The sequence below is a fragment of the Hyaena hyaena genome, unplaced genomic scaffold (genome assembly GCF_003009895.1).
Source record: "Hyaena hyaena isolate Hyena2069 unplaced genomic scaffold, ASM300989v1 scaffold_31, whole genome shotgun sequence".
Taxonomy (NCBI): domain Eukaryota; kingdom Metazoa; phylum Chordata; class Mammalia; order Carnivora; family Hyaenidae; genus Hyaena; species Hyaena hyaena.
The window spans coordinates 2,488,443-2,514,583 of record NW_024080664.1 but is presented as its reverse complement, the minus strand read 5'-3'; the positions used below and the strand labels follow the sequence as shown (position 1 = coordinate 2,514,583).

The 26,141-nt window shown below is 54.0% G+C and overlaps 1 protein-coding gene across 1 annotated transcript in view; it reads left to right on the top strand.

The window, feature by feature from the left end:
* Positions 1-25,909, top strand: part of ASB1 (ankyrin repeat and SOCS box containing 1) — a 33,409-nt gene extending 7,500 nt beyond the window's left edge. Inside the window, exons 9-15 of the mRNA XM_039228489.1 lie at positions 2,575-2,673; positions 2,966-3,106; positions 9,835-10,302; positions 13,880-14,021; positions 15,964-16,266; positions 23,699-24,084; positions 25,557-25,909. Coding sequence (XP_039084420.1) covers positions 2,575-2,673; positions 2,966-3,106; positions 9,835-10,302; positions 13,880-14,021; positions 15,964-16,266; positions 23,699-24,084; positions 25,557-25,684 — 1,667 coding nt within the window. The 3' untranslated portion in view covers positions 25,685-25,909. The remainder of the gene's footprint in view (positions 1-2,574; positions 2,674-2,965; positions 3,107-9,834; positions 10,303-13,879; positions 14,022-15,963; positions 16,267-23,698; positions 24,085-25,556) is intronic.
* The last annotated feature ends 232 nt before the right edge of the window (positions 25,910-26,141 follow it).

Sequence of the window (26,141 nt, the reverse complement as noted above, 5' to 3'; positions counted from 1 at the left end):
CCCCCCCGCCGGCTCCTCCCCCTGCAGACGCCCCTAGGGACTGGGGCGTTGCTCTCCTCCCAGGCCGGCTCCTCCCAGTGCGGGTCTGAGTCCCCAGGCCCCGTCAAGGGGGGACTCGCCGGATCTGGGGGGCCGCCGCTGCAAGAGCGCGGGGGTGCTGACTGCTCTACGAGGGACCGCGGCTGTCCCGCACCCCGCCCAGCCCCTTCGGGCTGTTTTCTTGAACGGGCACATCCGGGGGCGCCGGATGTGGCCCCCCCGTCGGCTTAGCGGCTCCAGGCTCCTGAGGCGTTGCTGGGGGCCTGGGACGTGGCTGGGGGCTCCGGAGCCGGAGAGGAGCCGGGGCACGGGGCGGGGGGCTCCCGGTGGAGCGGGACTTGCCTCGTCCTCAGGCTGCCCCCACCCGGGGCCCTGCCCCCGCGAAGGCAGGGGAGGGTGGCGTCCCTCGCGGTCACGGAGCCTCCTGTGTGGGGGGCGCCAGCCCTGAGTGGATCAAAAGGCGGGTGGGCGGCGGTCCCGGGGCTTTGCCCCCGCAGCTACTGCGCTTCTGTCTCAGGGACCTCTGTTTTTGAGCTTTCTGCTGGCTCCTTGCTCGCTTGGAACCCAGCACATACTAGTTCATTGAATGGGTACCTTTTTTGGGTTCAGTTGCAGATGTTTTCTCATTCCATAATAATTTGTTCTTTGGCCCATTGACAAATACACCCCCCTCCCCACCTGCCCTTCCCACCACCCCCTTCTCTCTGTTCTGACTTCTGGTTTGATTGCGTTAGGGGGAGAGTGCCTGACTTGCCTAAACCCATCTTTCCAGCCCTGTGGAGACAGCCCCGAACCCGAACATAGTCAATTTCACAAAAGTTCCAAATAAGTTTCACGGTGTATCACTTTATTGAGTTTAGCAAACATTTGACATGTCGCTAGCCCCTTAAATTTTTTTTTTTTTTAATTTTAGAGAGAGAGAGAGCACACGTGCCTGAGTGGGGGAGGAGCAGAGAGAGAGAGAGAGAGAGAGAGAGAATCTCAAGCAGGCTCCACACTCAGCAAGGAGCCTGACGCAGGGCTCGATCCCACCGCCGTGAGATCATGACCTGAGCCAGACTTGAGTCTGATGCTCAACTAACAAAGTGTCCCATTACCCCCTTTTTTTTCATTGTGGGAAAACACACATAACGTAAAATTTAACACTTTCATCATTTTTAAGTGTGTAGTGCAGCTATATGAGCAGCCATCACCACCATCCGTCTCCAGAACTTTCTCATCTTCCCCAAACTGAAACTCTGTCCCCTTGAAACACTGACCCCCCAGCCCCTGGCGCCCACCCTTCTGCTTCCCCCTGTGGGCGTGACCGCTCGAGGGACTCACGTAAGATCAGGCACACAGGACTTGCCCTTCTGTGACTGGCTGGTTTCACGGAGCACATGTCTTTGCTTCATCCCGGTGATGGCAGCTGCCAGCATCTCACGTCAAGGCGGACAAACATCTCAGTTTGTGTATCCGTTCATCCGTCGATGGACACGTAGGTTGCTCTCACCACGTGGCTGACATGAATAACACTGCTGGGAACGTGGGCATCCAGATCCCTGTTGGGTCCTTGTTTTCTGTTTGTTCGGATGGATGCGCGGAATTGGCATCGCTGGGTCGCATAGAATTCTCTGATTGTTTGAGGGATCCCTGTTCTGTTTCGCACAGCAGCCGCACCGTTGTGTGTCCCCACCAGCAGCGCCCGGGGGTCCCGTCCCCCCACATCCCTGCCGGCACTCCTCACTTTCGTGTTCTACATAATTTCTAAAAGAATCCTGGGCACAGTGTTGCATCCACGTATGTCCATTCTGTCAAGCCTGCTGACGGTCTCGCCCAAGCTTACTTCCTGGAAGGTGTTCCCTCCTTGCTTCATCACTTAGAGAGGACCCGAAAAGTCTCCGCCCACTATGATAACTAATTGATTTCCTCTTGGTGTATATTTTCATCCTTTGCCTTTAAATCTCTTGAGTTTTCACATTTTAATTGTGTCTCTTGAAACATTCTGCCAGGCAATCTTTCTTTTCCTCCTGGAGAATTTATTCCATTTGGACGTATTATACTGTCTTATTATGTGGGCTTTCAAACTATGGTCGTTATTTTAATAGTTACCTTAGCTACTCTAAACGCCTTCGAGTTTACAAAGTCTAGGATGAAGCCGTGTCTTTAACTTGCATCCATCAATACTAGGATAACCCTGACTCATATGATGTAGTACCTTGTGTTTTAATTTTTTTATAAAAATTGTTTTCATTTTATTTATTTAAAAACATTTTAATGTTTATTTTTGAGAGAGAGACAGCCATGAGCAGGGGAGGGGCAGAGAGAAAGAGAAGGAGACACAGAATCCAAAGCAGGTTCCAGGCTCTGAGCTGTCAGTGCTGGGATCTGACTATGTTTCTTTGTAAAACCGATCGCTGACAATTTTCCTGAAGGAACGCAGGAAGCAGCCAGCAGCGTTGTGTGCACAAAGGCGTGTAAGCACCCGTGGCACTTGCCTGGATGGCAAGTATACGGAAACCGTCTGCCCTCAGCCAACCTGCCTTCCCTCCGCAGCAGGGGCCACTGGCCCAGCTCAGCCTGGGGCCCCCGGCAGCGGCCCCATCTACGGGGCTGCGGGCCGCCTTCACCAGCCCCCTGCCTCCGTAAAAAGTGGTGCGAAAGCTGGTACTTAAACTAACCAGACTTCCTATAGGAAACACACACACACACAACCACACGGCTGCTAACGTCGCTTTTATGGACATTTCCCCAAGAAATATTTCTCTCTGGAAAAATAAATTCACAGGATGTAATTAAAACCACTATATGTGTATGTTGGCCTGGGCGCTTCCTAAGTGCTTCACCAAATGGGCCACCAAATAAAGAAATAAAGGCTGGCTTTGTTCACATAGAGGAACAATGCTCTTTATTAACAGTAACCCGGGGCATCCTTGTGTGACCACAGGGCTTCGGGAGCAGACGAAACGCGCCCTCGGCGCTGGGCGCAGTGTGGCCGTGGCTGCGGGGGAGAGCATGAGGGTGGCGCTGTGTCAGCTGGACGAGGTGGTGATGCCACGCCCCTGTCACCGAGGGGGCTGCACACAGAGTAAAACAACTCTAAAGATGGATGAGACCTGGGGCCAGACTTTGAGTTCCAGGCTCCAGCTGTGCCTGAAGAGCAGCCCTTCTTGGACATCCCTGTTCTTTAGATGTCCTGGTGGGTGTGATGGTTTGGTTTTATGCCAGCTTGGCTAGATCACGGGGCCCAGTGGTTCGATCAGACACCAGGCTACATGCTGCCGTGAAGGTATTTTGCAAATGGAATTAACATCCACAATCAGTTGACTTTGAATTAGGATTACCCTTAAGAATCTGGGTGGGCCTCATATAATCAGTTGACGGCCTTAATGGCAAAACTAGGTATCTGTGAGAAAAAGCAGTTCTGCCTCAAGACTGCAGCATACAAACCCTGTCTGGGTTTCCAGGATGCCAGCCTGGATTTCAGACTTGCGAGCCTTCACAATCACATGCGCCAGTTCCTTAAAATAAACCTCTTCGTGTATGTGTTTGTGTCTGCGTATAATAACATACACATATAAATGCACGCACACACATGGGGCGCCCGGGTGGCTTAGTCGGTTGAGCGTCCGACTTTCGCTTGGGTCATGATCTCGCGGTTCGTGGGTTCGAGCCCCGCATCGGGCTCTGTGCTGCCTGCCAGCTCAGAGCCTGGAGCCTGTTTCAGAGTCTGTGTCTCCCTCTCTCTCTGACCCTCCCCTGCTCACGCTGTGTCTCTCTCTCTTTCTCGGCTAGAAATAAATAAAACATTTAAAAAAAAAAATAAATGCACGCACACACATATACAGACATGCACACACATGCACATCCTATCGGTTCTGCGCCTTTGGAGAGCCCTGGCTGACACACTGGGCTTCCCTAAGGTGTGCGCAGGAGTTTAAGCACAGGCTCCCAGGGGAGAAGGGCGGCTATGATAGGGGACAGGGAAAGGGGGGCACAGGTGGACTGTGACTTCAGGCATCATCAGGAACCAAACCATGTGAGGCTCAGAGTGCAAATCCTGCCTCAGGCAAGGGATGTAAATTCCAGGCATTTCTTTCTCTCTTGCCTCTTTGCAGACAGGTGCGAGAGCCTGCGGGCGTTAACAGCGTCGGCCACAACAGGCTGATAGATACTTCCATCCCTCCTGGTGTGAGCTGAGACCCTCATTAGCAATGGGGTGTCCTGACGCATCACCCACGGGCTGTGTGAATGAGGGGGAACCGCCTTCCCCAAAGACCATGGAGAAGAAGCTCTTAACCATCCAAGTAGTCTTGGATCAATATACGTGGTCTGCTGGTCAATACAGGCTTGGAGCTGGGGCTCCAGGGCCAAAGGAGCCTGACCCCGGCCGACTGGCTGTCCTGGGCTCTGTCTGCAGAACGTGAACTGAGAGACCCGTGGTGGAGGTGGACGCCTGAGCTGATGGTCGCGAGGGTCAGGCTGGAGTTACCGACTCTGGGACCAATGGCCGGGGCTGGAGTTCGGAGAGGGCCAAGGAAATCCGTGTGCAGAGAGGGGTAGAGGAGAGAGACTGGCGAGCTGAGAGAGGGAGAGTAAGACCCAGGCTGCTAGAGGGAGAGAGTCAGGGACAGTGAGACATCGGGGCAGAGCAAGACCAAGGGTCAGGGAAATGGTGAGAGGCAGAGATGGAGGGACAGAGTGACGGGGAGAGATCAACGGAAAGGCAGAGGGAGCACCTGAATTATCTAAAATAGCTGCAGCAATCTATGTCCCCCCCCCTCACTGCTGTGCTTTCTTTGGAGATGACATTGACATTCCCTATAGGGAGGTGGGCAAGGTCTACTTTCTCCCCTCCCTGGACAATCCCCTGGGAACCCAGGTGCCAGGTTGTGAGGGACCCAAGGCCACGGGGAGGCCATGCTTAGTGTTCTGACTGACGGCACCAGCCGTGAGCCAGCGTCCCTTTGGATGCCGCCAGCCCCAGCCTTTGAACTCCCGGCTGAGGCCTCAGGCGTCATGAAGCAGACACCAGCCTTTCCTGCTGTGCCCCAAGTGCCTGGCCCACGGACACACCGGGAGATGACCCAGGATCACTGTCCTCAGAAGCCGCTATGTTCTTGTTTACCTGGTAATAGGTGAGGAGAGAGAGAGGGAGAGAGAGAGGGGCACGCAGGGAAAGAGACAGGCAGACATAAATATAGAGACTCATCCATGAGCAGAGGCTCAAAGAGAGAAACACAGCACGAGTCGGAGAAGCTGCCAGGTCCAGTGCAGCCAGCCTTTCTAAGGCCACCTTGTGTCCCCAAGTCGAACCAGAGACTTCTTTTGACTGAAACCAGCTTCAGTGGGAGGGGTCTGTGTGTTTGTCTCCCGAGCCTCTTGCAGAAACGAGGCAGCCTTCTTCCCGTGACCCACGCTGCCCAGCCCACGGGAGGCAGGGGATTTCTGTCCTCTGGGATCCAGCTGGGCTGGCGTGGGTGGCGTGGGGTCCCCTCGGGTCCCCTGGAGACCTGCACGCATTTCCTCCTCTTCCCTCTGCCCCTTTCCAAATCTGACCCGATCCCTGTAGCTTGAAGGCTTCCCTCGGACGCCAGGGCAGGCTCGACGTCAGCCGGGCCCTCCTTGGCCTTGGCCCGCCCGTTCTCTGGGCTCCGATGTCCCCTCACTCTTTGTGGTTAACTTCCCAGCCTTCCCTGCCTCCCGTGGAAGCCTCCCGCCCCCAGCCCTGCTCTGTCCTTCACGGCCCTCGCGCAGCGCTCAGCCAGGGATTGGTGGCTCCATTTACTGGGTCTATTCATTGCTTGCAGCCGCCCCCACGGGTCACCACGCTCTCGGTGCCTTAAAAACACAGAAATGTATTCTCACAGTTTGGAGGCCAGTGGTCTGCAGGCGAGGTGTCTGCAGAGCCACGTTCCTCCTAGGGTCCTGGGGCAGGCCCTTCCGGTCTCTTCCAGCTCCCGATGGCCCCTGGCTTCCGAAGCTTGAGGCCACATCCTGCAATCCCTGTCTCCTTCGCCTGTGGCTTCTCCCTGCGCGTCTGAGTCCCAAGTCTCCCCCCGCCCTTCTCCTATCAAGACACTTGTCATCGGATTTAGGGCATAGCCCAGTCCATTGATTACATCTGCAAAATCCCTTTTCCAAACAAAGTCACGCCGTCAGGGTGCAGAGGTTGAGAGGTGGATTTCTGCTTCGGGGGGGGGGGGGGGGGGGGGGGGGCACTGTGCACCCCGCCACATTGGACCACGGGTTCTGTGGGCTGGGTCCGGGTCGGTCGCCCCCCGCGTGCGGGACCAGGCACAGCTGATGAGGACTCATTAGCTCTGGTTGGCGAATGACTTCATCCATGTGTTCAATAACAAGTGCTGGGCGGTTCCTGGGAGAGAATCAAAATATTTGTCCGACCAGAGGCAGCTTTCGAGGAGCCTCTGCGTCAGGCAGCAGAGATGGCACTGCTCCGCAGGGCCCTGAGTGCAGGTGGGAAGAGATAAAGGAGGCGGATGTGCGGGTGGGGGCTGGCGGAGAGCCCAGGCCCCCCCAGAGGCTCCGGGGTGGGGGGCAGGGACGGGGAGGCCCTGGGCTGTTTTGTGTGGGGTCGGCAGGGTCATGCCCTGCAGACCCCGGGTTCTGGATGAGCCCTGGGGGCTGCCGGAGGGAGGAGGCTGGAGCGAAGGGCCCCCCGTGTCCCCACAAGGGAACACGGGGGAGTGCCCAGGATCTCACAGGAACTGTCAGCCCACGTGACAGAGACGGGATCTCAGCTAGTTTCTCTGCAGGAAAATTGACCTGGTGGTGAGGGAGGGAGGCAGTTCAGGGGTGGGGTAGGGTCCCAACTCACTCTGGTTTTAAAACTGGGCGTCCTGTGTCCGGGACCCCTCTCAGTCCGGGGCGAGGCGGGAGGGTTGGTCTCCTAGGAGTGGGTGAGTCATTCCCTAAAGAGTCTGGGCTCTGCCCTGAGTCACTGCCCCCCGCGGACTCAGGCCCAGGCCTTTCCTGCCTCGGACTCTCCCTCCCCCTCCCTGTGATGGGAGCATAGCAGGTGGACAGGCAGGTGGTGACAGGAGAGAGTGGGGTACACACACCTCAGCACGGGCGCCCAGGGGGCCGCGCCCGGGGCAGGGGGGGTGTGAGTGTGGGAAGAGGCACGTGGGCCATGCTGGCGGCTCCCCACCCCTGTCCACTGGCCCTTCCCGGTCCCGGGCCGGCTGCAGGTCTGCTTGGACACTGCCTCTGACTTGCTTTGACCCTTGCTTCTGTCCCGGCCTGGACAGAGAAGGAGGGTGGGTCCCCAACCTGGGATGGGGTGCGGGAGGATGGGGCCCTGGCCTGAGGCTCCTGGGAGGAGACGCCCCAAACGCAGCCCCAAAGGGCCCTAAGGCCAGGAAGCTGCCCTCTCCCACCCCGTCGTGCGGTGATCTGCCCTGTGCTGGAGCTGGGCTGTGGGGCGCAGGCTTCTAGCCACCAGAGCACCAGCAGTCTTTCGGGAGGAGGGGGAGGGACCGGAGCAGGGGCGAGGGGCCCCAGCCCAGATCTCCTGAGCCAGAAAGCTATGGTTGGACATTTTTGCATAAAAATGATGCCTCCAGAGAAGCACCATAGCTAAATCTCTCACACATCTGATTACTTCCTTAGAATAAATGCCTAGAAGAGGGATTTCTGATCAAGGATTGTGAAGCTTTTATGCCAAGCTGTCCTCCAGGGAGACTAGACCTCAAGGAGGGCTCGTCCTGGGGACACTGGGTATTTTGTTCTGGGGACGCAGATGGTGGGCTGCCGTGGAGGCGGCCTGAGCTGTCGGATGACAACAGGAGGCCGTGGGTGATTTTAGGGTGGGGGGGGAGTGATGGGTGTGGGAGAAGTTGAGGGTGCTGCTGGGACTGAGGGGGGCCGAGGTAGCCCCACTGTGCCTGGGGTGGCACCAGCCCCATGTCCGTGGGCTGGCATGTCCCCCGTGCCCACGCCTGAGATGGCACTGGCGAACCCTGTCTGTTGTAGGCCGTGCAGGCTGCATTCTGCAGCTTTCCGTTGGGTGTTTGGGGCTTAAAAGACCTGGAGGCAGTGGGGCCATGGAGAGAGGTGAGGCGTGAGGAGAGTGGCCCTGGAGAGGCCCAGTCCTCTCTCAGCCACTGTGTGCTCTGGGCACGGTGCCAAGTCCCTTAACCTCAGGCTCCTGAAAAACAGGACAAGGGTTAATGTCGCTTCCAGCGCCTGCTGGTACTGACAGCACAATTCTTGCCCGGGGAGCGTTTGGGAGGAGGGGTAGGAGGCCACCAATGGAGCGGGGCCTCCGATCTTGATCTCAGGAAGAGACAGGACCCCGAGGGCAACATCAGAGCCAGGCCTAAGCACAGAAGGGTGCTCTGCTCCGGCCACTGAAGGCCTAGATACAAAGGCACTGATGTGTGGGGACCGGGAAGGCCGCGCAGCTGAAGCCGCTGGGACGGGGCTCGCAGGCCTGGCTGCACATTAGAACCGCCTGAGCCTCAACAATCGTGAAGGCCCAGGCCACGCTCTAGACCACCTGCATCAGGACCTCTGGGGTGGGGGGGTGGGGGGGGGAGGGCAGCCTTCCTTTTTTTTTTTTTTTAAATTGTGGTAGCATACACATAATAAGCTTTACTATTTTAAACTTTTTTCCCCCCAAGTTTATTTATTTTGCAAGGGAGAGAGGAAGCACATACATGTGAGCGGAGGAGGGGCAGAGAGCTAGGGGGAGAGAGAATCCCAAGCAGTCTCTGCATGGTCAGCACGGAGCCCTATTTGGGTCTTGAACTCATGAACCGTGACATCATTACCTGAGCCGATATCAAGAGTCAGATGCTTAACCAACTGAGCCACCCAGGTATTTAACCTTTTAAAGCGTACAGTTCAGCAGTATCAGGTGCGTTCACACTGTTGTGCACTGATCGATCTCCAGAACTTTATCGTCTTCCCAGAGTCAAACTGTTCTCTTTAAACAAGTCCCCATTCGCCCCTACCCAAGCCCTTGGCTCCACTTTGCTATTTTCCATCTCTAAGAGTTTGACTCCCCCAGGTACCTCATACAAGGGGAGTCATACAGCACTTGTGCTTTTGTGACTGGCTTACTTCCCTTGGCATGAAGTCCTCAAGGTTCACCCGTGTCGTAGCTGGGGTCAGAATGTCCTTCCTAATATGCATGTCATTGCGTTGTACGATCACACCGCACTCCATTCCAGCGCTGATGGACCCTTGGGTTGTTTCCGTGACTCGTGTTTCTGAAGCGCCCCCGTGCTCCCCATGGGCCGCTGAGGTGGAGAGCCAGTGGGCTGGGCACACCCCTGGCTCCCAGAGGTGCAGCACCAAGGGCGTCACCCCCGACCCTGTGCCAGGGGTGCTATCTGCTGTTATCGAGCCCAAACAGCATGTGAGGAAGGCCCCTTCCCCCACCACACCCCCCCGCGGGGCCTGCCGGGCCTGCGCCCCAGGGAATCCGGGCTCAAGAGCCCACGCTCAGTATACACGTTGAGAGTGTACTGGCAACGTTTCAAGAAGCGGGAGCGCAGAAGTTATTCCTTGGTTCACTAATTTATTCAATAAATGCTTTGTGTCAGGCATTCAATAAATGCTATAATTTAACAGAGAGATCCCTGCCGTCATAGAAAGAATTCTGGGGGCGCATTCACCCGCAGCGGCGCGCGGCCAACAGAACCTGCTGCGGGGAACGGAGGCGGGAGCCGGGCCTCTTCGCATCCCCGCTCGCCCCGCCCGGGGCTGCTCCGGGGCCGGACACTGCCGCGCGCACACGCCCCTGAACCCGCCCTCCCGGGAACGCGCCGTCCCGCCGTGGTGCGGGAGGCCACGCCCCTCCCCGGGGGCGGGGGCGAGCCCGGCCAACCAGAGCTCGTGAGAGTGCGTCGGGCTCCGCCCCCCATGTGAGCTTGTTTTCCCAGACTCCTCCACTCTTGTGTAGGGACCGCCGCGCTGCCGGGCCCGACGGCGCGCACCCCCGACGGCGCGCGGCCCGGGACAGCTGGCGCCCCGGTGCTGGCGCTCGTTGGGTGGGCCTCGCGTCGGGACGGGAGGCCGGAGGTGGAGGCGCTGGCGCCCCGCGCTGGGCCCCGGAAGCCCGTGAGGGAGGTGCGCGCTCGCCGGAAGCCGCGCCCCCGACGCGGCCCAACTGCCCGCGGCGCCGGAAGTGGCCGCGGCCGCTCTGCTTCCGCTCGGCGGGGCGTCCTCGGGCCGGGGCTGCGGACCCGGGGAAGTCGGCAGCGCCCATGGCGGAGGGCGGCGGCCCCCACGGGCGGGCCGGGCCGGGGCCCGCAGGTAACGTGCGCGCAGCCGCCGGGCCGCGGGGGCGGTGGGGCAGCGGGGGGCGGGGTCTGGTGCCCCCGCGGGGGGACGCGGCGGCGGCAGCGGCGCCCGGGTCGGGGCCGTGCTTCCTCGTCCGCCGCCGGCCAGGCCCCCGCAGCCGCGCCCTGCTGCCGGGGGGCGGGTCAGCGCGGCTCGCTTGCGGGGCGGCCAGGCCGCTGCGTGTGCCCGTTCCTCGGCCTCGCGTGGACGTGCTCGCGCCGGGGTTCCTGTCCTGTGGAACCTCCTTTCCTAACTGCCGGCTCGGGAGTCGGTGGCGGTTTGATAGGACCCCAACGGTAAGGACAGGGATCATCTTCCAGCTCCGAGCGCGCGGGGCAGCGAAGACCCCCGAGGCCAGCCCCGCGGGAGGGCTGACGTCTCCTCCGCCCCGCCACCCACGGCTTGCCCGGGGAGGTGCATCGCACGCCCAGGCAAGGGACAGCGATCACACCGTCCCCAGCGAGCTCTCCGTGACACAGCACGCCCAGGGGCCCAACCGGCAGAGGAGGCAGCTAGGAAGGCTCTCGGTGACCACCCACAGTGGCCGTGAGACGTAGGGTTCCCACCTTGAGGCCCTGCTAGCAAGCACAGGTGCAGCGCAGGTGTGTCGTCTGCTGTGTTCAGGGAGGAGAGGTTTGCCCGGCCTCCCGGATGCTGTGATGTGCTCTGCGCTTTACGCTTCATCTCCAGAGAGTTTATTACGCTTGGAGACTGACTCAAGTAGCGCTTTTCATACCTCCGTTCTTTCATCAGATATTTATTGAGGAACTGCGTTGGCCAGACCTTGCCTGGGCTGGGGAAAAGCCCCGTGAACAAGGGCAGGTCAGACAAAGCCCTTTCCATCCTGGGATTTGGTTGATACTGACTTTGACCCCAGGGATCAGGACTTTGGTGCCTGGCTTGTCATTTCAACGTGAGGGAGAGGAATGGGCTCAGAGGAGGCCTGAGGGCCCCTCCCCAGGGGGGAGGGGAGCCGTGTGGAAGAAAGGTTGCTCTGCCCCACATACCCAGGGCTCTTCTGTAACTGTCCGGACTGTTTTGTTATTTAGTGTTGCAGGCCTGGGAGTGGAGGGGCCGCAGAGATTTCCAGGGAAGGTCTAAGCGGAGAAGCTGATCAGAAAAACGCAAACTTGAAGTTCTCCTGGGATCTGGGGCTGGGGAAGATGAGGGGGCCTGAGCTGGGCCAGATAGTGGGTTGAAAAGGGGCCAGTGAAGGAATGCCCAGAGTGAACCCAGCGAAAGTCCGCGCACCCACCTAACCTGTCCGTCTTAGAATGCTTTCTGAATCTTAGCCACTCCTGCTTTGAACTGTTTCACTCTGCGGGTGAGACTGCGGGTAACTGCCGCGGAGGAGAGCAGCTGAAGGAAGTTTGGGGCAGACTTACCGGGTCCCTGAGGCCTGCCTGTCGGCCCACTGCAGGCGTGGCTGTGGGGCTGGCTTGGGGGACCCGTGTGTTTGTGAACCCTTCAAAGGCCCTGCCCGCCTGACAGCAATCCCTTGAATCCCGAAGGGCAAGGAAACACTCATCACCTGCACTGTGCCGGGGTCAAGCCTTGCATACAGTAGGTACTCAACAGAGATCTGGTTTGAATTATTAAAAAGCAACTTCACCATTGGAAAGAGTTCACCCGTGGAGGGGTGTCCTTTCCACCTGTGCCTGGTCGCATGCTGGAACTTGAACGCAGGGAGCAGAGTTCATGCTCTTTCCTTACACGACTGTCTGTAATGTTGTACGCAGAACTCTTAATTAGCTGAAGATTATTTCTGGGCTCTAGTGTCAGGTAAAAAACTCAGTAATTTGCAAGTTGGTATCTGATTTTTCAGATTTGTTGACTACTTATAGTCTGTTCAGGCTGTAACAGAATACCATATACTGGATGGCTTACAAGCAGTAGAAACTTACTTTTCTTAGCTGAGGGTTGGGAAATCCAAGACCAAGGTCCCAGCAGCCTGCATCCTGGTTCATAGGCAGCACTGCTTTGTCCGCACGTGGTAGAGCTGTGCCGGAGCTCTCTGGGGCCTCGTAATAACGGCATTAATCTCATTCAGGAAGGTTCTGCTCTCACGAGCCAGTCACCTACAAAGTCGCTACCTCTTCATACCATCACCTGGGGGTTAAGATTCCAACATAATTTTGGGGGGAGACACTAGCATTCAGTCCATAGCAACTACTCCTATTCCTCACAGATTTTGACACCCATTTATCTTTATATTAAGGTCTTTCCTGGGCAGCTGATTCTGTTTGATTTATTTTTCTATTCTGATGAGAAAGAATCAGTTCTGTTAACTAACCAGCAGGGTAGGTTTCTTCTCCTAGGTACTGGAAAAAAGTGATTTCCATTTGTGTTTCCAGATAAACTTGTATGATATTTTTGTCACGTCTTATATAAGAACCTGGAAGATGGGGCCTGTGGGTGGCTCAGCCGGTTAAGCTTCTGACTGTTGATTTTGGCTCCGGTCATGATCTCACAGGTTTGTGAGCCTGCTTGGGAGTCTCTCTCTGCTCCTGTCCCGCTGGCATGCTCTCTCAAAATAAATAGGTAAATATTAAAAAAAAAAAGATTTGTGAAACCTCTTAATTTCTGTGGTACCATGTAAGATTTTCCTAGCATCGACTCTTCCGAGTGCATGGTATGGCGGTTACCACTTCTAGTTTTATTGTTTTCCAGTTTTCTAGTCTTTATTATGTGAGGCTGGCTTTCTATTTATATGTATATATTTTTAAATTTCTTCTTACTGAGGTGCAACTTAGATTTAGTAAAGTGCCCCAGTCTTAGGTTACTGTCTGGTGAAGTGCTCATGTAGTCTCCTCTCAGGTCATTTCCCAGGGCAGCTTGGCATAGTCATCCATGTTGCAAACAGCCGCATGTGTTTGGCTGTTGAATTTTGCCAAGTGCAAGTGTTTTTGTGTAGTACAGGAGGTGATTATATGGTTTTTCTCAATATTAACACCCTCCTACCTTTTTGGGATAGATAGAGTGATACTATGGTGGATTTAAAAAAATTTTTTTTAATGTTTTATTTATTTTTGAGACAGAGAGAGAGACAGCGTGAGCAGGGGAGGGTCAAAGAGAGAGGGAGTCACAGATTCTGAAGCAGCTCCAGGCTCTGAGCTAGCTGTTAGCACACAGCCCGACCCGGGGCTCGAACCCACGAACCGTGAGATCATGACCTGAGCCGAAGTCGGATGCTTAACTGACTGAGCCACCCCGGCGCCCCCATGGTGGCTTTTTTGATACATATTTTAAATTGGACCTTGCTAATATTTTATGTAGGATCTTCTGTATTCAGTATGGTGGACTCATTATCTCCCATCCCACTAGCATTTTTTAAAATTATTACCCTTGTCGGTCAGGTTTGGTGTTGGGAACGTGCTTGTTTTATTAAGGGAAACTTTCTCTTTTTCTGGAGCACAGAAATGATTTGTTCTTGAGAGCTGGAGCAGTCCCAGTAGTCAGAAGACTAGGAGCTCACTGCAGACGGCGCCCCCTACTGGTCGGGACGGGCAGGGTCTCCCCTGGCTGACAGCAGCCCCTCTCTTCAGTGCAGGTCCTAATCTGAAGGAATGGCTGAGGGAGCAGTTCTGTGACCATCCGCTGGAGCACTGTGAGGACACCAGGCTCCATGACGCAGCCTATGTGGGGGACCTCCAGACGCTCAGGAGCCTGTTGCAGGACGAGAGCTACCGGAGGTGAGCGCCACTGTCCTGGGGCTGGCCCTGTGCTTGGGCCCCCTCGGTCTGCACGAAGCCGAAGTGCACGATCCGCGAGGGCGGTGTGACCCGTGGTCTGCAGGTGACCACCCTGATGCTTCCCAGCGTTAGAGGCCGGGGGAGGGGGAAGGAGACAGAGGCAGCACGGTCAGACCTGTTGGAGCTAGCCACACAGTGAGGGCCGGGAGACCTGAGTTCACGTCTAGCTCTGTCATTGACCTTTATGTTTTCTGGAAACCTCTAACCCTCTCTGGTGTCCGGTTTCTTGATGTTAATCCTGATGGCAGCCCTGTTACTCTCGTCAATGGTGGTCCTGCCCCCTCCAAGTCTCTTGTGGCTCCTTTTTTTTTTTTTAAATAAATTTTACGCCCAGTGTGGAGCCCAGTACGGGGCTTGAACTCAGGACCCTGAGATCGACCTGAGCGGAGATCAGGAGTTAGATGCTTAACCAGCTGAGCCACCCAAGTGCCCCCAAGTCTTTGTGGCTCTTTACCCTAAGCTGTATACATAAGTTCACCTTCCTTTGTTATTTTCATTTGGTTACCCCTTTGTGGGTGTAGACTTCTGCTGTGCCGCATTTATACATCACTCCCGATGGGGGCTTCTCTGGTCTCCAGTTGTCTGTCTCCTGGGCCTGGGCCCGGCACCATCCATCCTCCGGGATCTGCTCTGTGCTCACTTCTCCTTCCCTCAGTCCACAGAGCTCTGTCTGTTGCTGTCAGATCCTCCAAACCGGCTCAAGCTCTGTCTGCCTTCATAGCAGCTGAGTGTTGACGTCACTTTCTCCCCCTGGGGACACTGGGGAGGGCGTAGAGTCTTCCTTCCCTCCGGGGTTCTCTATTTTGTGTGGGGAAGACTGGAGGCCTGGCTAGATTTGAGACTGACCTGCAGCCAGAAACTCCTTCGTGCTTTGTGTTTGTGTTTCCCCCTCAGGGAATTTGAGAGAAACGAGTTGGGAGAAGAGTTGGGAGAAGAAAAGCCCACGTATCAATAGTGAAATTGATGCCAAATTTTATGAATAGCTCCCAAGAGAAGGATTTCTAACAATATGAGAAGAGGTTTCTTTTTTACTTCTAATGTCTTAGCATTATTTCATCAGAATAGACAGCAGTATTCAAGAAAAAAGTTGTAAATATCTAGGAAGGATTGTCGTACAAAGCCATCAGATGGATTCCGCATGAATATTTAATATGAATGACTCAGGACCTGAGAAAACCTTAAGTTTGCAGGTGTAACAGAGTAAAAGCAGCAGAACGACACGGAGTTCAGCTAGGTCTTAGACCAAGTATTTTCATATTGCCTTTCCAAGTGCGGCCTGATTGTCACTTTGGATGAGAGCTGAGTCTGGCCAGTCTCCCTCTGCTGATGCTGGCCAGGAGGGTGGCCCTGGGGAGCCCTCAGTGATTCCTGCAGCCTGCCACTTGTGCTGTGTCACGGGTAGAGGGACCACAGTGGTCGCCTGGTCCCAGTGAGGATGTTGAGGCCCAGCCTCAGGCCTTCACGGCTGGTAGATGGTGAAAAGGGGCCTCGGGACCCTGACCCAGATTCCTGCTGCGTGTCCTGCTCTCCGCCCTGCACTGCCCTCTGGGCAGACCCTCCTCTCCTTTGTAGGGCCAAGAGCTCTAGGCCGAGAGTCAGGAAGTCCGAGACCTTAGCTCCAGTGCCCGTCAGTCTGCCTGTGCCTCAGTTTCCTCCACTGTGGACTGGGCTCTTCACATGTGCCGCACGCACGGGTCCACCACTTCCTGAAATTGCGCACGGGAGGCACTGGGGGGGGGGGGGGCACAGGGTGTCTGTCCTAAGGGGCCGCCCTCCTGCTGCCTGCTTCCTACGGGTGCCAGTAGGCGGGGAAGCAGGGCAGCCCGTCCGCCCTCCACACTGCCCCTCACAGCCTCCCCTCCCCCACCGTGGTCTTCCGCAGCCGCATCAACGAGAAGTCCGTGTGGTGCTGTGGCTGGCTCCCGTGCACTCCGCTGAGGATCGCGGCCACCGCAGGCCACGGCAACTGCGTGGACTTCCTTATCCGGAAAGGGGCCGAGGTGGACCTCGTGGATGTAAAGGGACAGACCGCCCTGTACGTGGCTGTGGTGAACGGGCACCTGGAGAGCGCCCAGATCCTCCTCGAGGCCGGCGCCGATCCCAACGGGAGCCGGCACCACCGCAGCACCCCCGTCTACCACGCGTCGCGCGTGGGCAGGGCCGACATTCTGAAGGCCCTCATCAGGTGGGTACTGCGGCCACCTGGCCACCACTGTCCTGCGTGGCTCCCTGTGGCGTGGCCCCGCTGCCGGTAGTTCCTGTGGCCGTGTTCTCCTCCTTGTTCTCTGTATTTACCTCTCTCTCTCTCTCTCTCTCAAATTGGGCTTGTTAAAAAAGTTGTCTGATGTAGGTCTTTCTAAACAGCTCCTTCGTAGCTCTATGAGTTCTCTTATTTGTGTGCCTGCTAACTAGTTTCTATTCTAATTTTTTCCCATTTACCTTAATTTTACTTTATTTTTCCCTTAACTTTTGCAGTTGAATGATTATTCATTTTTTTCTTGAAGGGTAAACTTTCAAGATTATTAATTTAACTTTGCCTGTAGCTTCAGTCATATTTGCTAAGCTTTTTCCTCATTTTGAAGTTGGTGTTTTTGAAGTTGCTCTCCTCTTTGTTATGGTTATGGAGGAGAAGGGTTCATGCAGATTTTACGAACCAATTTTATTGTATTGTGCGCAGGTAACGTAGAGAGTACGATTTGGTTTTGGGGATTCTTTTGAGTTTATTGTTAATTTTTTAAATGTCAAACTACATTGTTGTGGATGCTGTAACAAAGTACATGACTGTGGGTGTTTATTTGCATAGTAAGGTATGGTTGCCTCAGTTGTGTTCTGTTCTTCATGGCCGCTCTTTTTTTTTTTTTTTTTTTTTTTTTTAACGTTTGTAGCCATCGGATCTGCCACAAGTTCGGAGAAGTGTGTTGGTCTCTAACCACTGTTGTGATTTGTCAGCCTCCCCTTTTATTTCTAGTGTTTTTTGCTTCCTATGTTTTGGTGCTGATTGAGCCCCTAGAAGCCCTTGCCTAGGGTTATGCACGTATCAGAACCAGAGGTGACTAGGTTTCACTGAGGGCTCGTTAACGTAGCCTCTGCCACATTTAGTTTTCCTCTGTGGGTTTAAGTAGTTGTTTGTGTCTCACCTTTCGTATTTGCCTATATGGGATTCTTCGTTTTTTTAGTATAGTTACCATTATTGCCATCGTTGATGTTAGGTCTGTGTCTGTCTCTTCGTTTTGTTGCTGTTCGTTAGTGTCTTTGTTCCATGATCTATATTGTCTTCGCTTTCTCTTTATTTTTTTAAAAAAATTTTACTTAATTTTATTTTTGAGAGAGAGAGAGAGAGAAAGGGAACAGGGGAGGGGCAGAGAGAGAGGGAGACACAGAATCCGAAGCAGGTTCCAGTCTCTAGGCTGTCAGCATAGAGCCCGACGCGGGGCTCGAACTCACAAGCTGCGAGATCATGACCTGAGCCGAAGGCAGACACTTAACCGACTGAGCTGCCTAGGCGCCCCTCTTTCTGTTACTTTACATGGTTTATAGTTTTTCTTTCTTTCTTATTTATTTTTGGTCTTATTTTATTTGTACTAATGGTTACCTTTTTAAAAAATCTGAACGAAATTATATTTTCATGTTCTGTTTCCAGTGACGTCTTTCTGCCAAAGTTGCTTTTTTCGTGCCTAATTTTGGAGGCATTTTGTCCCGCGGTTGGACAGAGTGCAGCTCAGGCAGCCAGTGTTCAGTGCGGGAAGGCCACGGAAGGGTCCCCTTGTTCCAGGCCACAGTGGGGTGGCTCTGAGGAGCAACAGGCATGCCGTCCCCTCGCCCAGCACACCGTGTGGGTTTTGAATTAGGCACTGACGACAGATTGACTCCATCCAAAAAATTTTTTTTCTTAAGTGACCATGGAATGAATTGGCTTTTGGAAAGACAAACGAGGGTAACGCGGTCGTTGTGTTAGAAGGTGATAAAGCTGTGATGCTTCTCCCCTTCTTTTAAAAGGATTTTTAGCTTGATGATCTAAGCCGCCCCAGTCCCGCATCTTGGAGAATGGAAGTCGTTAATTGGGAAACATATGTGAGTAGGTTCAATCAGGGAAATTGCATCTTGGTTCCAGAAACCCCTCCAGGCATCTCGGTCAGGTCATGAGACAGAACTGCTTCGGGTTAGCTGCAGGCGTGACTTGCACAAGTGTGCACACGTGTGCCCTGTTGGAGAAGGTGTTACTGTTAGTACGACGTCGCCTTCCTTCACGGGGGCCTCAGACTTGCTTCTACAGTGAGGCACCCAGAACGTGTATGAAAGAGCTTTCTCTCTTCTGAATTAGCAGGTAATTGACTTAGTGACTAGGAACATAGGAGCGGTACGGTCAAGTGACATACAGTCTAAACACAGCGTCAGCTCTGCCTTCCTGTGCTGTCGTCCCATGCTCGCAGGGCGCTTTTCTGTCCCGTAATAATTTGCTGCTTCTCTGCAAGTCAGTTCCGTTTTGTTGCTTTCAAATTCCCTTGATATGTGGCTGATTTTTTTTTTTTTTGAAAGGTAAGGAGTGGTGTTTCTGTATGTGCAAAAGTTATATTGACTCACTGAGTTGTCCCGGTAGATCCTTGCCAGAATATTAAAAGCAGGAGGGGAATTTTGGAAAATATTCAGGATTAAAATTAACTGGATCGTATCCAGGATGTTTTTACGAGGGGCTGTCTTTCCCATAGCTCAGCTAATACCAGATTGTCCTGCTGCCCAGAATTACAGACATTTGGAAGACCTGTCCCTACGAACAGGAGGAAACAAAAATCACTGTGTAAAATCTAGTTCTCCTTAATTGATTGAGTGTGTGTGAAATGAAATCCTAGTTTCTGCGCGGTTTGGTATGTGTTTTCGGGTGTTTCCCTGGCCACTGCTCGATGTCCCAGAGGATCGGTGATGCCTGCGTCTGTGGTGCCTGACGACGGTACGCGGAGAGGCGGGTTGTCATCGGTCCGTGTGCCCCTCCTGTCTCTGCTGCTGCCTGAGAGCAGATGTGGCACTTTGAGTTCCTTCGGATACTCGGAACAGTGCTTGAGACCCAGGCGCTACCGTGTGATTGCGGGCCAGCCATCGGGAAGGATGCTGTGCCCTGTGCGCTAGAGTCCTGTCCATCGGCCCTCCTCGCTGCTTTCCTCGGTTTCCTGTTTGCAGTGAAATGCGCTGACGGAACCCGTGTGCCGTTGCGGGGCTCTGTGGGGCGACAGAAGCTCAGGAGGCAGGTGCCAGCCGGTGCTGGCTTAGCCGGGAGCCGGCGAGTCGTGTTGGGCAGGAGAGTCACGGGGGCGAGGCGGGGCCCTCCCGCACCCTCTCAGGTTGCACACGATTGCGCTGGGCCCGTTACTGCTGTTCGCTTGATTAAGGTGGTGTCTGTCAGGCTTTTCTGCTGTAAAGCTATTCTTTTTCCCCTCGTATTTATTTAATTAGTATTTTGTGGAGGCGTACCGAGAAACATGTATTTATCCTATTTCTCGTCAAATTTTTAATTTATTCATTTATTTGCATTAGATTTCTGGTTTCCTCGGTTACCCAGTGAGTTATAATGTCTTATTTTATTATTTGGATGCTCAGATTGTCTTTTTTTTTTTATTTTTTTAAATGTTTTATTTATTTCTGAGAGAGAGAGAGAGTGTGTGTGTGTGTGTGTGTGTGTGTGTGTGAGAGAGAGAGAGGGGAGGATCAGAGAGAGAGGGAGACACAGAATCTGAAACAGGCTCCAGGCTCTGAGCTGTCAGCACAGAGCCCGACGCGGGGCTCGAACCCATGAACCATGAGATCATGACCTGAGCCGAAGTCGGACGCTTAACCGACTGAGCCCCCCAGGTGCCCCTGATTGTCTTAAATTTGGCTATAGGGGTCCTGGCAAACTGGAACCCAGCTCTGCCCTTATGACCTGTCCCCAGCATTCTCTGAGCGGTCCTTACTTGGTCCTGTGACAGTATATTGTACGGCCGTCTGGTACTCTGCCTGTCTTAGCTCTGGAACCAGTCACTTCTACAAGGAGGCCTGGCTGCTCTGTAGTGGAGAAGGGTGTTTAGACGCCAAGGGCTGGGTACCAGCAGTGTTTATTGCTTATGGGCTGTGGCTCTTTTCAGGCCCATGGACTGCACAGAGCTCAGGTTACTTCTCTCTGTGCCTCTGTCTCTAGGCCGTGCTGGCTGAGGTCACCCCGCCCCTTCTAGTCCAGCCTAGTGCCGCAGGGGTCCCGCTTCCCCTCCTGGTTTATCATTGGCTTTTCCGACGGAGCCCTCGTTCCAGCTGTCCTTAATGTACTTACTTACTTGGCCAGTCCCCCCACCTGTCACCGAAGTCATGTTGCTGCCCCCTCCCCTACGTGCCTCCTCACCCCACATGGGCTCTGACACCCTGTGCCGGATGGCACTTTGAGCAGGCATCCTCTTAACTTTGCCAGGACACTGATAACCGGGGCCCGGCCACCCTCTGTGCTTTAGGCAGTGGCCTCTGCTTCAGGTGACCTGGTTGGTACTTCGCATTTGGGCTGGGAGAGCCCCACAAATTCCTGGTAGTAAGTCGTGTATTTAGACTCCCCTGGGCGCAGTGACCAGGGCAGGCCCCTAGTGGGGACCGTGAAGCCACTGCCTTTGTGGAATCGTCTAGAGGTGGGCTCTGCTGAAGATCGAGGCTTCTAGGTCAGGCCGCTCCTGCACCCGTCCCTCACGTCTGCGCTGTCAGCGGGCCTTAGCAGAGGCGAGCTTGCGGACAGCTGTGGGGCCCGGCCCGCTCAGGGACTACTGTGAGCAGCCCGGTGGGGGGTGGGGAGCACGGCACCAGGCTGTCCTGCTGGCAAGCTGAGCTCCCTGCTTGGGTTTTTCTAGATGAATCTGACGCTGGGAGCGGTCTGGCTAAGCTGGTGGTTTTGCAGAGAGGAGCCACCCTGCAGGCAGAACTTAATGGCACTGGCTGGACACACCCTTGGGTTAAAGTGTTTCTTTTTGCTTTTAATTTTTGGGAGTTGCTTTTTATTTAATTTGTTTCACGACATAGATTTGCCTGGTTCCAAAGCCAAATCTGTAAGACAAAAGTATATTTAAAAAGTCTAACTTCTATGCTGGTCTCCTTCGACTCCCCCGCCCCGTAGATGACCATTTAAAACCTTTATGGTTTATCCCTCCTTGTAGACAAGTAAGCCTATTGCTTATATGTCTAGGTGCGGGCCATTCATGGCGGGACTGCAGCCGCTTCCCCCTGACACACAGCAGCATGCCACGCACTTGACGGTCTGGCCTCCTGGCTTGTGAAGCACAGTCCGGAGGTCATTCCAGAGCAGTCGTTAGCGACACTCCTCACGCCTCCCCGCAGCGGCCCCCGTCTCCTGGTGAGGGGCCTGTGGGTGGCGTCCTGCCTTCAGCCGTTACGGGTGATGTTTTCATGAATTGTGTGCATGCCTCTTCTACATGCATGCATGCAGATGTCTCTTGGGAATAGATTCCCAAGGGTGTGTTGATGGGTCAGAGGGTAGCTTCATATGTAACTACACCGACTGTTGCCCAGTTTTCCGCTGCTGGGATGGGCCCGTTTTACGTTGCCGCCAGAACTGAGTGAGACTTCTTGTTTCTTTAGAACCTGGTCAGTAACTTTTCGGGTTTATCCCAGTTTGGTAGGTGAGAAGTGGTATCTCTGGATAGTTTTTCTCTCTCTTTCTTTCTTTTAAGTTTTTTAGTTTATTTTATTTACTTAGAGAGCAAGAGCGAGCATAAGCTGAGGGGGAGGGGGGCAACGAGAAGGAGAGACAGAATCTCAAGTAGGCTCCACACCATGAGCACAGAGCCCGATGTGGCTCTTGGACTCAAAACTGTGAGATCATGACCTGAGCCAAGATCAAGAGTCAGACACTTAACCTACTGTGCTACCAGGCGCTTCTAGTTTTTCTTAATTGAAAGTATAGTTGACATACAACGTTATGTTAATTTCAGATAAAAACATAGTTTTAATTTGCATTTGTGTTATGAGTGAGGCTGATCATCCTTTTAAATGGCTAAGCCTCTCACTCATTTTCCAATCAACCATTCGATCTTTTCCTTTTATTAGCTCTTTATGTATTAAGGATATTAATCCTATGTAACATTTCCCCAGTTTCTTTCATACTGTTTTACTTTGCTTATGCTGTTTTTTTTCTTTTTCTTTTTGCCATGTAAAAGTTTTTCTTTAATTTTCATGTTAAAAAGCTTTGCTTTATGTCATTTCTTATTTGATCTTCCAGGTGAATTTTATAATCAACTTCTGAAACTCCAGGGATCTTACTATTATTTATTTATATTTATAATCAGTTTACTTCTAAAAGTGGGATTTTCTTTTATATAATAAACTGAGGGGGAAATGACCTTAATGTTGAACCTTCCTATCCAAGGCAGTGGTGGGTCTTTACATTTCTGAGGTCTGCTTGTGAGGTACTCTCTGTAGTATTTTATAACTTCCTTTATGCAGGTTCTAGACTTGTACCGTTAGCTTTATGCTTAGATAATCTCGTCTTAATTTTGCTGTCGTAAGTAAGGTCTTTTTCATTTTGTTTTTGAACTTGTTTTTGTTTGTATATGTGAAGGCTGTTGGTTTTACAACTTTGTTATTGTACCTAATAAGTTCTCTCATTGCTTTTCATATTTTCATTAATTATTCAGGGCATTCCAGACAAAATCATATCCTCTGAAAATAGGGACAGTTTTTCCTTTTCCTTTCTAATGTTAATCGGCTAATTGCTTTCCCTTGTCTGGTGGCACTAATACCTTTATGTAAAATGCCTGACAGTGGGCAGGAGAATGGACTCCAAAGGAGAGACTCATCTGGGTCTTATCTTGCGAAGGAAACGTCTATCACTTATTTTATTGAGAATTTACAAGCCTGTATTAGTGTTTTGTCACATGTCTTGAAGTTTTTTTTTTTCATCTGTAGAGATAATCGTGATTTCTTCCTTAGTTCTGTGAATATGACGGACTACGTTAATGGAATTTCTAATATCGGAATGACCCTTGCATTGATGGAATGGTCCTCGTGATGTCATGGTACCTTGCTTTTTAAATATACTTTCGGATTCTCCTTGTTAACATTTTATTGAAGGTTGTTAAATTGATGCTCACAATTGAAATTCATTGGTAGTTTGTCTTTGTGGTGGATCCTTTGTCAGGTTTTGGGATCATTTTGCTAATTTCATAAGGTGACTTTGGATATTTTCCTTTTTTTTCTTTGCTTTGAAGTAGTTTAAGTAGCTGTGGGATTGTCGGCTCTTCAGAGGGTTTAAAGAGTTCCCCTTAGAAGTTTTTTGCGTGAGTGGATTCCAAGTGCTTACCCGCTATCTTACCTTCCTTCAAGTGTGACTGTGGAGTCCCCCGTGCGCCCCCAGTGCTCCCGGGGGTCAGGCCTTCTCCCCAGGGAGTCCCCCGTGCGGCCCCCCAGTGCTCCCGGGGGTCAGGCCCTCTCCCTGGGGGGTCCCCCGTGCGGCCCCCCCCAGTGCTCCCGGGGGTCAGGCCCTCTCCCCGGGGAGTCCCCCGTGCACCCCCAGTGCTCCCGGGGGTCAGGCCCTCTCCCCAGAGCGCGGTGGGAAGCTGCTGACTTCGGGTCTGATCGTCCCTGTGCCTCCCCTGCAGGTATGGGGCTGACGTCGATGTCAACCACCACCTGACCCCGGACATCCGGCCCCCTTTCTCGCGCCGCCTCACCTCCCTGGTGGTCTGTCCCTTGTACATCAGTGCAGCCTACCACAACCTCCAGTGCTTCAAGCTGCTTCTGCAGGCGGGGGCGAACCCCGACTTCAACTGCAACGGCCCCGTCAACACGCAGGGCTTCTACAGGGGCTCGCCGGGCTGCGTCATGGACGCCGTCCTGCGCCACGGCTGCGAGGCCGCCTTCGTGAGCCTGCTCGTGGAGTTCGGAGCCAACCTGAGCCTGGTGACATGGGAATCCTTGGGCCCGGAGTCGAGAGGCAGGAGGAAGGTGGACCCCGAGGCACTGCAGGTCTTCAAAGAGGCCAGAAGTAAGTGGCCCGACTTCCCTTCTGACTCACGGGCTGCGTGGGTCAGTTGAATGAATCGAGTGGTAGGGATTAAAAAACCTTCCAACTAAGCACTTAGTCAGAATCTTCAGTTAGGACTAGGAATTTGCCAGAATACTGCCAGATTGGTCTTTTTAAATTCCTAGACACCGAGAGTTGATACAAAAACATCTGTAGAAGTACGTGTTCTCAGAGTTCCAGAAATTATGTTCTCTTCACCCCTTGGCCTGTGACTGCCAGTGCTTCACGTACATGTGGTTTTAGATGTGTGCCTGACACTAGACTGCCAGCCCTTGCTCCTCCAGGGGTCCTCACCCCCTTTTTCAGTTCCACTCAAATACTGCTACTTTTATTATGTGATACCTCTCATTTTTTTAAAAAAAAAAATTCTAATGTTTATTTAATCATTGAGAGACAGAGAGAGACAGAGCATGATCATGGGGGGAGGGGCAGGGAGAGGGGGAGACACAGAATCAGAAGCAGCCCCAGGCTCTGAGCCTGAGCTAGCCGGCAGCACAGAGCCCGATGTGGGGCTCGAACTCATGAACTGTGAGATCATGACCTGAGCTGAAGTTGGATGCTCAACCGACTGAGCCCCCCAGGCGCCCCGTGGTACCTCTAATTTTTGTGAGCATGAAGTCCATAGCGTGCTTATTTATGAAGAAAGATTTGGCTGATGAGTTAGTAAGTCGAGAGCCAGGTTGTTCACAGTTGACCTGGGGCTTGGTCTTGTCAGAGGCGTTCTCCTAGACAGAAACGGGCCCCGTGTGCCACTGCAGGCTGCCGCATGGGCTCTGCACCCTGCTCACGCCTGGCCTCATCCTCACCTGGGTCTTGAGGGCATCTGGGTTGAAGACCTGCTCCCCTTACCTCTCGTGGGACTTGACTTTGCTGTGTTTTGTTGTTGGAGTTGCCGAAGCCTGTCGTTAGGACCCGCGCCTGTCGGGTTGTCCCGGGAGAGCTGGTCAGCGGTCACCCTGAGCCACCCCAGGGCGGGGCCGCTGGCGTCCCGCCTGCTGCACGGGCCCGAGGGGGCCAGGCTCTCCGGAGCAGGGCCCGGTTGTCTCCTCACACTGCGCGGCCTGTCTCTGCTGGGGCCCCTTGGAGTTTCTCGGAGGCCCAGCCAGAGCGTCCGGTCAGTCGTTCACGCTTGCCAGGGCCTTGCGGAGCCTGGGAAATGAAACACACTCAAGGGGGCGTCCCGCTGAGCAGGTGCCCCGGGGAGTGAAGATCTGCCCCCTTCCGCAGCCGGGAGGGGCGGGTGACGGGACCTTCTTCCCCAGGGTTAGCGCGCTCCGCTGCGGGGCTGGCCCGGGGGGTGGGGTGGAGGGAAGGGCAGCGAGCGTCGCGTCGGCGCCCTTGGCAGTCTCTGTTAGCCTTCGGTGTGTAGCCTTAGGAGCGGAATTAACCTCCCTCCCTCCCTCTCTTCCCCTCCCTCTCCCACGGCGCTCCAGGTGTCCCCAGGGCCTTGCTGAACCTGTGCCGCGTGGCCGTGAGAAGAGCTCTCGGCAAACACCGACTGCATCTGATTCCCTCGCTGCCCCTGCCGGACCCCATAAAAAAGTTTCTGCTTTATGAGTAGAACGCAGATGCGGGGTGACCGCAGCGAGGGGGACAGTGACGTGCAGTGAGCGCTGACGCCGTGTCCTGCCCTGCGAACCCCGCCCCGTGCTGCCGTTGGTAAAGTGGAAACGACCTTGTCCTCATGGACTGTAACTCCATCTCAGGTGCTCGGGGCCCTGGCCAGGCCCTGGGGCCCTGTCAGCTGAAAAGTTCATACAAAACCTGATTTTGCTCTTCCTCGGTATCTCTGTTGTGGATTCTCGCAGCTGCATACGAATGAGATGGGCCTTGCCGCGCGTGCCAGGCTGGGCTGAGGCTGGAGGCCTGCCCGGAGCTCCAGCAGGGAGGCTGCTGGCACTTTCCAGAACTGTGCTTCTGTTGCTATTTTTACTTCTCCATTCAGTAGTTTGATGAAAGCCTTCTGATGCCTAAATGAAAGGAGAGTCTGGCATAAAAGTAGAGTTCTGGAATGTAGT